At 46.5% G+C, this 13,123-nt stretch overlaps 1 protein-coding gene across 1 annotated transcript in view; it reads left to right on the top strand.

Moving 5' to 3' along the window:
• The window catches only part of DUSP29 (dual specificity phosphatase 29), a 26,068-nt gene extending 14,561 nt beyond the window's left edge, over positions 1-11,507 (top strand). The window contains exon 3 of the mRNA XM_006159545.2: positions 11,187-11,507. Coding sequence (XP_006159607.1) covers positions 11,187-11,428 — 242 coding nt within the window. The 3' untranslated portion in view covers positions 11,429-11,507. The remainder of the gene's footprint in view (positions 1-11,186) is intronic.
• The last annotated feature ends 1,616 nt before the right edge of the window (positions 11,508-13,123 follow it).

Raw genomic sequence — 13,123 nt, 5'->3', positions numbered from 1 at the left:
CCAGGGGGGATGGTCACGCCGCAATCCCTTCTCCTCCATTCTCCTCTCAGGATCTTGGGCACACACGCACACACGCCCGGCGTGAGTTTTAAGCCACTGGGTCTGGGACGTGAACCGCGGTCGACTACGTGGGAATCCAGCAACATAGCCATTACGCTAACTGCTGGTTCCCATCAAATTTCCCCATTTTTAAGTGTTGGCAACAAATTGAAATTTCTTAAAATGTTGCAAGGGCAAACAAAAACAAGCCAAGAGTCATCATTTTATATTCTGTGCCCTGAGTAGTTGGAGTAACCAGACACAATTCTCTTAGCTCAGCAACAGCACTGCAGAGGCCTCCACACAGAGGTGGCAGGTGCTTAGCCTGCTGCCACACACTGTGGGTGGTCTGGTTTTGTCTAGTCATGCACTGAAACCCAAGGGACACTGCTGTGGCATTTTAGAGTCAGACCCACTTGTGTTTCTTTTTATACTCTTGAGGTAAGAGGTGTTGATGGACAGTCTGGCCGAAAGGCAAGGCATCTTTCTTTTCGCCCTCTTGATCTTCGTGTTCTTCCTTGGCTAATTTCAACCAAGTCTGTGCTGCCCTGATTCTCACCTCAACTCTCAACCCTACTCTCACACACATCTTTCTGCCTCTCACAGCTGTTCACTATGTTTTTATTTTTTATTTTATTTTTATTTTTTGAGAGGTTTTTGCCATAGGGCGTGTGCGCTCGCCAGACAGACAGAGAGAGACAGAGAGACAGAAAGTGAGAAATCACCCCCAAGGGGGGATGGTCACGCCGCAATCCCTTCTCCTCCATTCTCCTCTCAAGATCTTGGGCACGCACGCACACGCGCCCGGCGTGGGTTTTAAGCCACCAAGTCCGGGACACAAACCGTGGTCGACCACGTGGGAGTCCAGCAACATAGCCATTACGCTAACTGCTGGTCCCAACTATGTTTTTATTTATTTATTTTTTAGAGAGATTTTTGCTATAGGACATGTGCACTCACTGGAGAGACAGAGAGACACAGAAAGAAAGAAATCACCCTCCCCCCAGAGGCGCACCACAATCCCTTTCCTCCATTCTCCTCTTGGGATTTTGGGAATGCACATACAAACGCTGGCGTGAGTTTTAAGCTGCTGGAACTCGAACCTCAGTCGACTATGTGGGAGTCCAGCTACATAACCATTATGCCATCTGCTGGCCCCATATATTTTTTTTAACAATAGAAAGTACGTGTGCAAGAAGGAGAGAGAGAGAGAGAAAAGGGAGCAACACTGACAGGGCTCTCCCACACCTCAATCACTGTCCCCAGCCCTCCAGCTCCTGGATACCCATGCATGTGTCTAGCCTGTTCTCAAGCCAACCAGGAGACCCCACCCTGTGGTCTGACACCTGGGACCTGCAGGCCACGTGGGCCACCAATGAGCCACAGTGGCAGGCCTTGCTCACCTTTGAAGAGTATTCTTCATGGTGCTGGGGAAGCCGTACTCACGCCTGTAATCAGCTCCTGGGGCCCACTCCTATCACTGTCCCAGCTCCTGTGCTGATTTGATTCATCTGAAAAAACTCCTCAGGCAACATCAATCACTGTCTCTCTTTAAAATTTGCTAGAGGACACACTCACAAGAGAGAAAGGGAGAGAGACAGAGAGGAAGAATCCCCACCCCCATGAGGTGTGGTCATGCCACAGTCCCCTTTCCTCCATTTCTCCATCCTCTTGGGACTTTAGATATGCAGTTGGCTTGTTTTTCAACCACAACCTGACAACATAAATAAAATTATTATACTCGTTTTACAGGTGAGGTGGCTAAAGTGCAGAGAACTGACTTGTCCACGTTACACAGCTAAGAAATGGTAGGCCTATGATCCGAGCCCAGGCAGCCAACACCGGAGTCCGTGCATTAAATGCTGTGTGGTATTGTAAGTGCGTGTCAGACCAAAGTCTCACAGAATACCATGTACCTTTACCACCTGAAATAAATGCTTAATGTCTTCTTTTACTTTTTTCTGATCTATTCAATTATTTTTTAAACAAATGCTAGTCACCCCAGTCCCTCCCAGGGAAGATTCAAACTGCACATTCTGCTATGTGGGATCTAGTTCCCTTAATCACTAGGTTATAGTACTGCATCAAACCTCAATCAGTCTTGAAAAATCTTAGAGATAATCTAATTCACTGTCCTGTCCTGCCAACTGTGGAAACAGAGGCCGAGAGAAGCCGTGTAACATGCCCAGAGTCACAGAGCTAATCAGAGGCAGCATTGCCAGGACTCCTACCTGCTCACAGGGATGCCTTTCATCACTCTGGCCTTACAGAAGAGACCTTTGTCCTTATTTTGAGCACCAGGTGACTTTTCTGTCACCAAAAATCATGAAAAGTGAGGCATGCCAGCAGGTTATAGGATCTAAATCAACTGAACTTGTCATTTTTCATCAGGAAAAGAAATACTGACAAAATACTGTAACAGGAACCCCATTTGGACTGCTTTAACTACTCTTGACACGGCATCCTCAGAGGTGAATTAGTGTGCTTTCAATTTAATGAAATTCTCTAAGAGACTTCAGGGCAGATGTTGTGAGGCTTAAAGATCAAATTTTAGTGTCATCACGCTCCTTTCATTTGTTCTTTCTTTTTCTTAAACAAATAATCCATAGACTGCTTTTGAAGTCACCTGAAAATCTATTATGGATTAGGTAGGTATGAATGAATAAATGAAGCCTGCTTTTGAGCAGGAGGTTGATTCTCTGGTGCTTCTAAGCTTTAACCAGACCAGATTTCCCCCAAGTGTTTAAGGGTCTCCTGCCCTACGATAGTGCCACCGATCTCCACCCCCGACCCAGTTCATGACACACCTTGCACCTTTTTCCTAAGGACACCCACACAACGCAATGCATTCTGGAATAAGAAGGAATTCTGCCTTTATTTGTATGTTGCTGAGAAAGGCAGTTTCAAGGGCCAGCTCCATGGTGCAGCAGCAATATGCTGTTCAAGAGAAGCTAAATTTTACATGGCAATCATGGTTCAAGTCCCTGGCCTGATTGAGCTGAAACATGCCAGGCACATTCCCCAAGTGTCCAAGTTCCAGTGGGCTGCAGAACTGGAGGAAGGGAATTGCAAGCTGACCAGAAGTACCTATGGATGGTGCTTCTCTCTCATGCTCTCTTTCTCACTCACATGCATGTACTCTATCATGAATAAAGGGGAGAAAAAAAGAAAGAAAAGCAATTTTCAAAATAATGGGTGGGAAAGGCATCCCTAACATTAAGGAAGGAGGCTGCTTCTGAGGGTGCTCGCCTGGCTGGGAGCAGGGGTTGTGGTTGGCGGGTAACAGGGTTGACCCATATGTCAGACTTGATGACCACTGAAAACATGTATTTGAGGAACGGTAGAGATTTACCATCTCCTAGTTGTGTAACGTGGACAATTCAGTTCTCTGCACTTTAGCCACCTCATCTGTAAAATGGGCATAATGATGTTATTTATGTCATCAGGTTGTTGTGAGAATTGACAGTGGAAATACGTGGAAGGAAATGTGGACAAGGCAAGGCCATGCATATATCAGCTGTGAATTTTATCTTCTTGTGTTTCGGGGTCACCCCAAAAAGTTTGAAAGGCACTGGCCTAGAAAATGCCAGCTCTGGGGACCAGCAATTGCCATAATGACTATGTCGCTGGACTACCATGTAACCGACCATGGTTCAAGTCCTGGACCCAGTGGCTTAAACTCATGCCGGGTGCATGTGTGTGTGTGCCCAAGATCCCAAGAGGAGAATGGAGGAAAAAGGATTGTGATGTGGCCATCACCCCTGCCCCGGGGGGGGGGGATTTCTCACTTTCTGTCTCTCTGTCTCTATCTTTCTGGGGAGCGCATGTGCCCTACAGCAAAAACCTCTCAAAAAAAAAAAAAAAAGAAAGAAAATGCCAGCTCTGGCAGTGCTTACTCAGTGCTACCCTGGCTGGTGTCTAACTCATGGAGACCCTCCTAGTTCCCCTGGTGCGGCCCATGTTGGAAACAGCACAAAGGCAGCCTCTTCCCACCTTTTCCCAACTCTCCTAAAAGCAGTAAGCCCAGCACCAAAGCTGGCCTCCAAAGGCTGGGGCTCAGCCAAGCCACAGACCAAAGTGGGGGCAGGGCCTGAGAGTCTGAACACAGTCCTGAGAGGAAAGTGGTCTGGCCTAAACACCCTTCTAAGGCCTCCAGGGAGCAGCAGCAGGCCCTATGCCCTAGGGAAACCTACCAGGCTTTCATGCCTGGCAGCATTAATGCCATGATTTTAAATACAAAATTCAGCCCCAGGAGCTTCTGCCAGAGCAAGGGTCCCCTGTCTCTGCTTTCCCCATCTCTCCCACCGCCTCACCTCCCTTCCTGTTCTTTGTCCTCTTTTTCCCCTCCCTGCTTCCCACTCAGCTCCCCAGAGGCTTAATGAACTGCAGCTTTCATCTGTTTCAAGTATTTTGCTGGGAGAGGAAGAAATGCTTTAGTTATCAGCAGAGTTGGCCAGGGGCCAGAGGGGCCAGGCAGCCCCTGAAGCAGTCTGTGGGGATTAGAATGCCAGAGGTAGACCTTCATTTGGCCAGAAGAAGCCACAACCCAAGAGCTCAGTCACGTGGATGAGAAGTTGGGGCCAGCCTTGGGAAAGAAGCGGAGGCCCACCTCTTGCCCTCTTTCTGGCTCAAGTGGACAAGGAAAGGTCTCGGCCACACTCTTGGGAGCTCAGCAACATGAAGGGTGGGATCTGAAGGCTGCCTGATTAGCCTGTGGAGATTAGTAAACTCAAACAGTGACAAAATTCAATTACGTCCAGACCACCTCTCTGTGGCAGGCACCTCGTGTATAGTGAGGCTGTTGGTCAGGGTGTGCCGGCCTCTCCAGCCCAGATGGGGGAGGGACAGAAACTCCTGCGTACCTGAATGACCATACCACTGTCCTGGGCATGGTTCCCTGAGGAAGGTGAGCGAGTGGGGTGCGAGGAGCACAGGGTACTAGGTCCATGCAGAAGTCTTTGTTCAGCTGTTCTCATGTCCCTAATGATGCTTCATGAGTCCCTCAGTGTCCATGAATGACTTCTTGGTCATCTTTCCAGGCCACAGTCATTGAGATCACCCAGCTGAAGCTGCCCTAGCCAGCTCAACCGCAGCAGAGCGATCCCACAACACAGCAAGGGCAGATACCGGGGTGTTGATTGCAGTGGTTGGATGGTTCGAGACACTAAACTCATTACTTTCCCTGTGCCCAGAGCACAGTGGCCGGCACACAGTGGGGCCTCGGTAAGAGCTGCATTGAACTATTTCTACTGCCGGCATCACCTTTCAGGGTGACTTCTCTGAGCCCATTTCCCACCTCTATAGCGGTGATAAGGATGGTAAAACCTTGATGATCGCATTAGGAATGAAATGAGGTTGGCTTGATGCACTGTGTGAGCTCTAGAAAGGAACCAGATGGAGGTCGGGGGACTGGGAAGCTTTTCATTCACCACAGCTTCTCAGCCAGGCCCAGCTATCTACATGGTAGTGGAGAAAGAGGGCTTTTTTCTTCTAGATCTCTGGTTCTTAATCATTTTGGTTTCAGAACCCTTTTACTATTTATTTATTTTTGTAATTTGCTATTAGGTGCGTGTGCTTGCCAGGGAGCGGGGCGGGGTGGGGGGGATGTAGCTATGACGCAATCCCTTCTCTTCCTTTCCTACTCTCAGGATTTGGGGCAGGTACCACACACCCACACATGTGCCCTAAGGGTTTTTTAAACCATTTGGTCTGGGACGTGAACCACACAACTGAACATGTAAGAGCCACCTACTTTAACCACCACACCACCAGCTGGCCCAGAACTCTTTTATATTCTAAAAGTTATTGAAGAACTCAAATACATTTTAAAAAATGTATGACATCAGATATAATGTCATGCATATGATAAATGGCATTTTATTAATTTTTTTTAAGTTTGCTATAGAACACACATGGTTGCCATAGAGAGAGAAAGAAAGTGAGAAACTGACCTCTAGGAGGGATGGCCATGCTTCTTTCTCCTCCATTCTTCTATTGGGATTTTGGGCACACAAGCATATGCACCCAATTGTGTGTGTGGTGTGTGTGTGTGTGTTTTTAGGGGTTTTTGCTATAGGGCGCATGCGCTCACCAGACAGAGAGAGACAGAGAGACAGAAAGCGAGAAATCACCCCCCAGGAGGGATGACCATGCTGTAATCCCTTCTCCTCCATTCTCCTCTCAGGATCTTGGAAACGCCTGCACACGCGCCTGGCATGAGTTTAAGCCACAGGGTCTGAGACTCGAACCGCGGTCGACTACATGGGAGTCCAGCGACATACCCATTACGCTAACTGCTGGTCCCTCCACCCAATGTGTTTTTCAAGTTACCGGGTCTGGGACTTGAACTGTTGGCCATGTGGGATCCCAGATGCCTTAATCACCATGCCATGGACTGGCCTAGACTATGTTTATGTAGGTTATATCTATCAATATTTACCCTATCAGAAATAACCCTTCCAAATTTAAATACTTACTTAAAAATAATAAACCCACTATATATCAACATAATAACATATTTTTATTAAAAATTATGTTTTCAAAAATAAAATTAGGGAGAAGAGTGACATTACTTTGCATTTTTTGCAAATCTCCTCAATGTTAGGTTTAACAGAATTCAGTTACATTCTTATGAGGGACTTCGAAAAGTTTATGGAAAATAGAATTAAAGTATGAGTTTATTTTAATGCAAAATTTTTCAAATCCTGGGGGTCAGCAGGTGGCAATGCTGAAATCCCACATAGCTGATCATGGTTCAAATCCCGGACCTGGTGGCTTCCTCATTCACTTTCTCTCTCTCTCTCTCCCTCCCTCTCTTTCTCACTCTATGTCTCTCTCTGTTCAAGTTAAAAATAAAAGAATAAATAAATACAATTAAATCTTAATTTTTTTTCAAATTCATACATAGTTTTTTCATAATATACATTTTCTATGAACGTTATGAAGACCCTCGTGTCTGTTTCTGAACTCAGTCTGTTGTGATATGTTGATTTGGTTGAAATATATGAAGAAAATCCAGCCTCACACAAATGTGTAGTTGGAGGAGGGCAGACTATTTTAATAGCATCTTCAGATTATTATAAATATTCTTCTTCTTTTTTTTGGAGAATTTTTTGCTATAGGGCATGTGCACACTCCAGAAAGACAGAGAGAGAGACAGAGAGACAGAAAGCAAGAAAGCACCCCCCCAGAGGGGATGGCCATGCCACATTCCCTTCTCCTCCATTCTCCTCTTGGGATCTTGGGCACGCACGCACACGTACCCGGCGTGAGTTTAAGCCACTGGGTCCGGGACTTGAACTGCGGTTGACTAAATGGGAGTCCAGCGGCATAGCCATTAGGTCAACTGCTGGTCCCAATATTCTTCTTTCATATACACCAAAACTCAACAAGTGGTAGTTTTTTAAAGGTTAGTTGTGATGTGGAATATGAAGTCATATCAATTTTTTAAAAATAATTATTGAATTCATTCTTCTTATTATGGTTATTGTTATTATTTTAAGAGAGATTTTTGCTATAGGATGCATACACTCACCAGAGGGACAGAGAGAGACAGAAAGACAGAAAGGCAGAAAGAGAGAAATCATTCCTCGGGAGGATGGTCACATCATAATACATTCTCCTCCATTTTCTTCTCAGGATTTTGGGTACACACCTGGTATGAATTTTAAGCCACCAGGTCCAGGACTTGAACCATGGCTGGCAATATGGGAGTCCAGTGACATAACCATTATGCCATCTGCTGGTCCCATTATTATTATTATTATTTTTGGAGAGATTTTCGCTATAGGGCGTGTGCGCTTGCCAGACAGACAGAGAGAGACATAGAGACAGAAAGCGAGAAATCACCCCCCAGGGGGATGGTCACGCCACAATCCCTTCTCCTCCATTCTCCTGTCAGGATCTTGGGCACGCACGTACATGCGCCCAGTGTGAGTTTTAAGCCACCGGGTCCGGGACGCGAACCGCGGTCGACTACGTGGGAGTCCAGCAACATAGCCATTACGCTAACTGCTGGTTCCCATTATTATTATTTTTATAGAGAGATTTTTTACTATAGGGTGCATGTGCTTGCTGGAGCAACAGAGGAAGATAGAAAGCAAGAAAGCACCCCCAGGGGTATGACCACGCTGCAATCCCCTCTTCTCCAATTTTCTTTGGGATGTTGGGCAAGCAAGCACAGGCACCCACTGTGAGTTTTAAGCCACCGGGTCTGGGACTCAAACCACGGAGTCCAGTGACATAACCATTATGCCATCTGCTGGTCCCTTATTGTTATTATTTTTAATTGCTTATTTTATTTTATTTTATTTTATTTATTATCATCATTATTATTTTTAAATAATTATTTATTTATTCATTTACATTTTTTGTTATTATTATTAATTTAACTAGAGCGAGACAGAGAGAAAGGGAAAGCAAGAAAGCAAGCTGCCAGGTCCAGGACTTGAACCACAGTCGGTCATGTGGTAGTACAGTGCCTTTAACCAGCACACCGCCTGCCAGCCCCCATCATTATTATTTTTAATTTGGCCAGAGAGAGACAGAGAGAGACAAAGAGAGAAAGGGAAAATGAGAAAACAAGCTGTCAGGTCCAGGACTAGAACCGTTGTCAGCCATGTGGGAATCCAGTGCCACAGACTGAACACACCACAGAGACAGAGAGAGAGGAAGTGAGAAAGCAAGCTGTTAGTTCCAGGACTTGAACTGCGGTCAGCCATGTGGGAGTCCAGCATCTTAACCACCACACTACCTGCTGGTCCAGAAGCCTTATCAATTAACTTGATACTGTTGCATTAAAATCTATTGGTTTGTCTTGCGCTTTGAGTGGATTTTTTGCCTGTACAGGATTTTTATAATATCCTGCATTGGTTATCTGGGAAATACTGGTTCATTAAGTTATGCCGCTCTTTCAAATGTTGGCATTTTTCATTGTACACTATCAAAAAAACAAAAACAAAAACTACTCTCACATTTGTTAGTATTAGCAATATCTTGACAAAAAAATCTATCAATCTCAGTCTCTCAAAATTCTAATTTTTGCTTGACAATTTGCATTTTATGACTGGCAACAAATAGATCAATTGTTTTCTTTGAAGTTTTACTTTGTTCTCTATTTTGGAGAGGTTTTTTTGTTTTTGTTTTTGTTTTTTGTTATAGGGCACGTGCGGTCGCCATAAAGACAGAGAGAGACAGAGAGACAGAAAGCAAGAAATCACCCCCCAGAGGGGATGGCCACACCACAATCCCTTCTCCTCCATTCTCCTCTTGGGATTCTGGGCACACACGCACACGTGCCCGGCGTGAGTTTAAGCCACCGGGTCCGTGACTCGAACCGCGGTCGACTACATAGGAGTCCAGCAACATAGCCATTACACTAATTGCTGGTCCCCACTTTGTTCACTTTTGAGAAAAAGTCTGTCAAATACCTAAGTTTGAATAACCATGGTTTTTCTGCATTTGTTCATTTATTAAAAACAGTGTTTCATGTAAACAGCAGTTAGTTAAACTTGCTAGTCAGGGTCCCGTGCGCTTCCCTGAGACAACATTATACTTTGGTGCTTCGTGCAAGTGCTTTTTAGGTATATCTCATTTCTCTGGGGGGCTCAAATCTGATAACATTAATTTTTCTGCCTCATCGAGAATATCCTTAAGGCAAATGGCTTTTTCTGAGAGCGTGTGGTGGTGCAAAAGGCAGGGATTCCCGATACAGTTTGGTGCCCGTGCTGAGGTCCATGCTGCCCAGCATTGCCTTTGGCGTTGCCTTTGTACCATCAGTGCGAAAGTCAACACAAAGAAGCAGGTATCGCCACAATACTATTCGAGAAATAATATCGACCCCATGCATCCCTGAAGCTGTCCTGGTAACCCTCAGGTGTCTCGGCTCACACTGGGAAACAAATTGCTGGTCTAGGCAATAATGTAGGTCATCAAGATGGGAAGATCAGTCACCCCTGCCTTTGCCATAGGACATGGTAAAACTATCCCCATTTAAATGAAAAATCTGACCAGTGATTGTCACTGAATTGGTTTTGCTCACTGCCGATCTGATTTTGGCCCCCTCCCCCAGTTGACGGTTGAGGAAATTGAGGCTCCAGAGACTGACGTACCTACCCATTCGCCAGTCTGGAACCCAGATCTGCAACAGGAGGGCCAGGGTTCTGTTCTGTAGGTTCCTATGGCCATATGGATGCTCACAGACTCCACCGCAAGCAAGCCAGGCCTTCTGCCCTGGTAGCACAAAGGACGCTTTAGGACTGAAGGAGCGCTCGCCTGTCTGAGGAGAGCACTTGCCTACCCTGCAGCACTGAAAATAATGCGAAAAGCACGCGCGCCTCTCCATCGTTCCACCCGCGGCCCAAGCATCGGTGGTCATGCCAGGCTCCCCCATGCAATGCATTCCTTTTATGCTTGTGGTTGATCCCACAGAAGAACTCTATGCAGCCACAGGAAAAGACAGAGCTTTCTGTACTGATGTATAAAGGTTGCTGAGGTATATCGTTCAATGGAGGAAGTGAGGTAGAGAAGTGTGGAAAGCTTCCTATCACTGGGGCAAGGAGAGAAGAGAAAAACACGGTTTTTTTCTTTCTTTCTATATTTTCCAATTTCTCCAGAAGAAGAAATTGGTAGCACTTGTTGCTTCTAGGAATTGAGGAGGTAGGCCGGAGGGAGGCTTTTCAATGGGTATCCTTTTGTACCTTTCCATGTTTGTCTGAACCCTAGTGACCACCTTAGCAAGGATTAGGAGAAAAACAAAAAACAGAAAGCTATTTCTCAAGCACACTGATTTAGTTCTCACAGGGACTTGGGCAGGTAGAAAAGAGAGCATTCATTTCTTCTTCCTCCTCCTCTTCCTCACTGAGGCAGCAGTGGTAACATCTACCATCTACTGAGCCTTTCTTACGTGCCAAGCAGTGTACACAGTGCTTTAAACAAGTGCCCTCCACAGCACCCTAAGAAAAATACTGAGAGTGTCCCCTTCTCCAGGTGGGAAGCTGTGCTGCATTGCTGCTCAGCAGCTTGTCCAGACTGTGGGGAAGCAAGGGGAGAAAATCGGAGGCCAGCACCTGCCTGAGCCCCACGTGTATGTCCTTGCTCACCTGCTGCGCCTTCAGGTTGGGTTTTTCTTCTCTCCACTCCACCTGCAGATAAGATCCTGGTCCACTGTGTCATGGGCCGCAGCCGGTCGGCGACCCTGGTCCTGGCCTACCTGATGATCCACAGGAATATGACCCTAGTGGATGCCATCCAACAAGTGGCCAAGAACCGCTGTGTCCTCCCCAACCGGGGCTTTCTGAAGCAGCTCCGTGAACTGGACAAGCAGCTGGTGCAGCAGCGGCGTGGGGCCCAGCGCCAGGACAGCGAGGAGGACAGCGAGGTGGGGCGGTAGGGCCCTTCACATGGAAAGGGAGAGGGGAAGGCTGGGAAGAACTGCGGCCCGGCACTTCTTTGCAACGAAGAAGGAACAGTGAAACCAGACTTCCGGGTATGTGCCAGGAATTAGGACTCAGAGCTGCCTCCTGGCTCCGCAGCAACACAGGGGAGGTGGGTCTTCCAGCAGAGCTGGCTACAGATGAGCCTGCCGTCTAATGTCATTTTAAAAATCATTTTCTTAAGCTGGAAACAGAAAAGGACTTAAAAATGTGTAAGCATTGCACTGTGATTAAATGCATGGCTTTGTCTGAAAGGAAAGTCATATTCTTACAAAAACTTTTTAAAATGTAAATTTCCAACCACACATAGTGCCTGCACAAGGTGAGTTTCAGGAATATTTTCAGTTTATTAGGGCATCCCATCCTGGGTCATCCACTTTTCTTTCCTTTTTCTTTTTGTTAAGAGAGATTTTGGCTATAAGGCACATGTGCTTGCTGGAGAGAGAGAGAAAGAGAGAGAGAGAAAGAGAGAGAGAGAGACTGAAAGCAAGAAATCACCCCCCTTCTCCATTCTCCTCTTGGGATTTTGGGCATGCACGCACACGTGCCCAGTGTGAGTTTCAAGCTGCTGGGGTTCTTGATGGAGGTAGGATAGAATCCAGGGACTTAGCAGCTGCATAATACCACCTAAGAGTCAGCCGGTGGCCTTTGGGAGCTACTCTGCTTTTTATTTCCTTTTGGAGCGGTTTTTTCTTAATGGGTGCATGTGCTCGCCAGAAAGACAGAGAGAGACAGAGAGATAGAAAGTGAGAAATCACCCCCAAGCGGGGATGGCCATGCCACCATCCCTTCTCCTCCGTTCTCCTCTCAGGATCTTGGGCACACATGCACGTGTGCTCGGCATGAGTTTAAGCCACCAGGTCCAGGACTCGAACTGTGGTCGACTACATGGGAGTTTGGCGACATAGCCATTATGCTAACTGCTGGTCCTGGAGCTACTCTGCTTTTGTGCCAGAGAAGAAGACTGTGGCCTGGCCTGGCTTCCTAGGATACCCAGGGCCTGCTCTGAGAGAATCACCTGAGCCTAGGATGAATCCAATCGTGTTAACATGTGCACAGAAGGGGATTCCCTAAGACTCTCTTGTCTTGAGTATTGGTCCTCTAATAAATTTAAAAACCTAAAACACTGCAAAGGGGCAGGAAAGGAAAACTGCAAGATTAAAAGGGAAATAGAATGTGCAGTGAATCGGTGTCTTGGTGCTGTGATTGAAATGGAGGAGATATGTTCCCTCTGAAATTGCAACGACACTAAACCGAACCGAGATCAGGCTGAATCAGCCACAGCTCATGTGGTTGTGTGGGAGAGAACACCATGATAGGGGCACAGTGACCAAGGACAGAGGAATCGCTAAGTGACTCAGATTTGGGCATGTGGGGAGCCGTGTGAAGGCCCTTGAGAAGACAACGCAGACCAGAAGGGACCGAAACATCATGAGATCCTGAGCACCTCCTCTGAACTCAGGTATCTCGTAGGTCTGGTCTAATCTATGTCCAGAGAGAAGGCAGTATTTATATTTTAATGGACTATTTACATTTAAGTGAACCCCTCCATGGGGAGGATGGACTGTCTCTAGGTCCACTGCTGCTGTTTTCCTAGGTGTCCTTTCTTCTTCCTTCATGCATCTCTGTGAGGCAGTGAGCCCCGCTGAGGG

The sequence above is a fragment of the Tupaia chinensis genome, unplaced genomic scaffold, assembly GCF_000334495.1.
Source record: "Tupaia chinensis unplaced genomic scaffold, TupChi_1.0 Scaffold000635_1, whole genome shotgun sequence".
Taxonomy (NCBI): Eukaryota; Metazoa; Chordata; class Mammalia; order Scandentia; family Tupaiidae; genus Tupaia; species Tupaia belangeri.
Note: the sequence above shows the minus strand (reverse complement) of the source record. Positions and strands in the feature narration are given on the sequence as shown.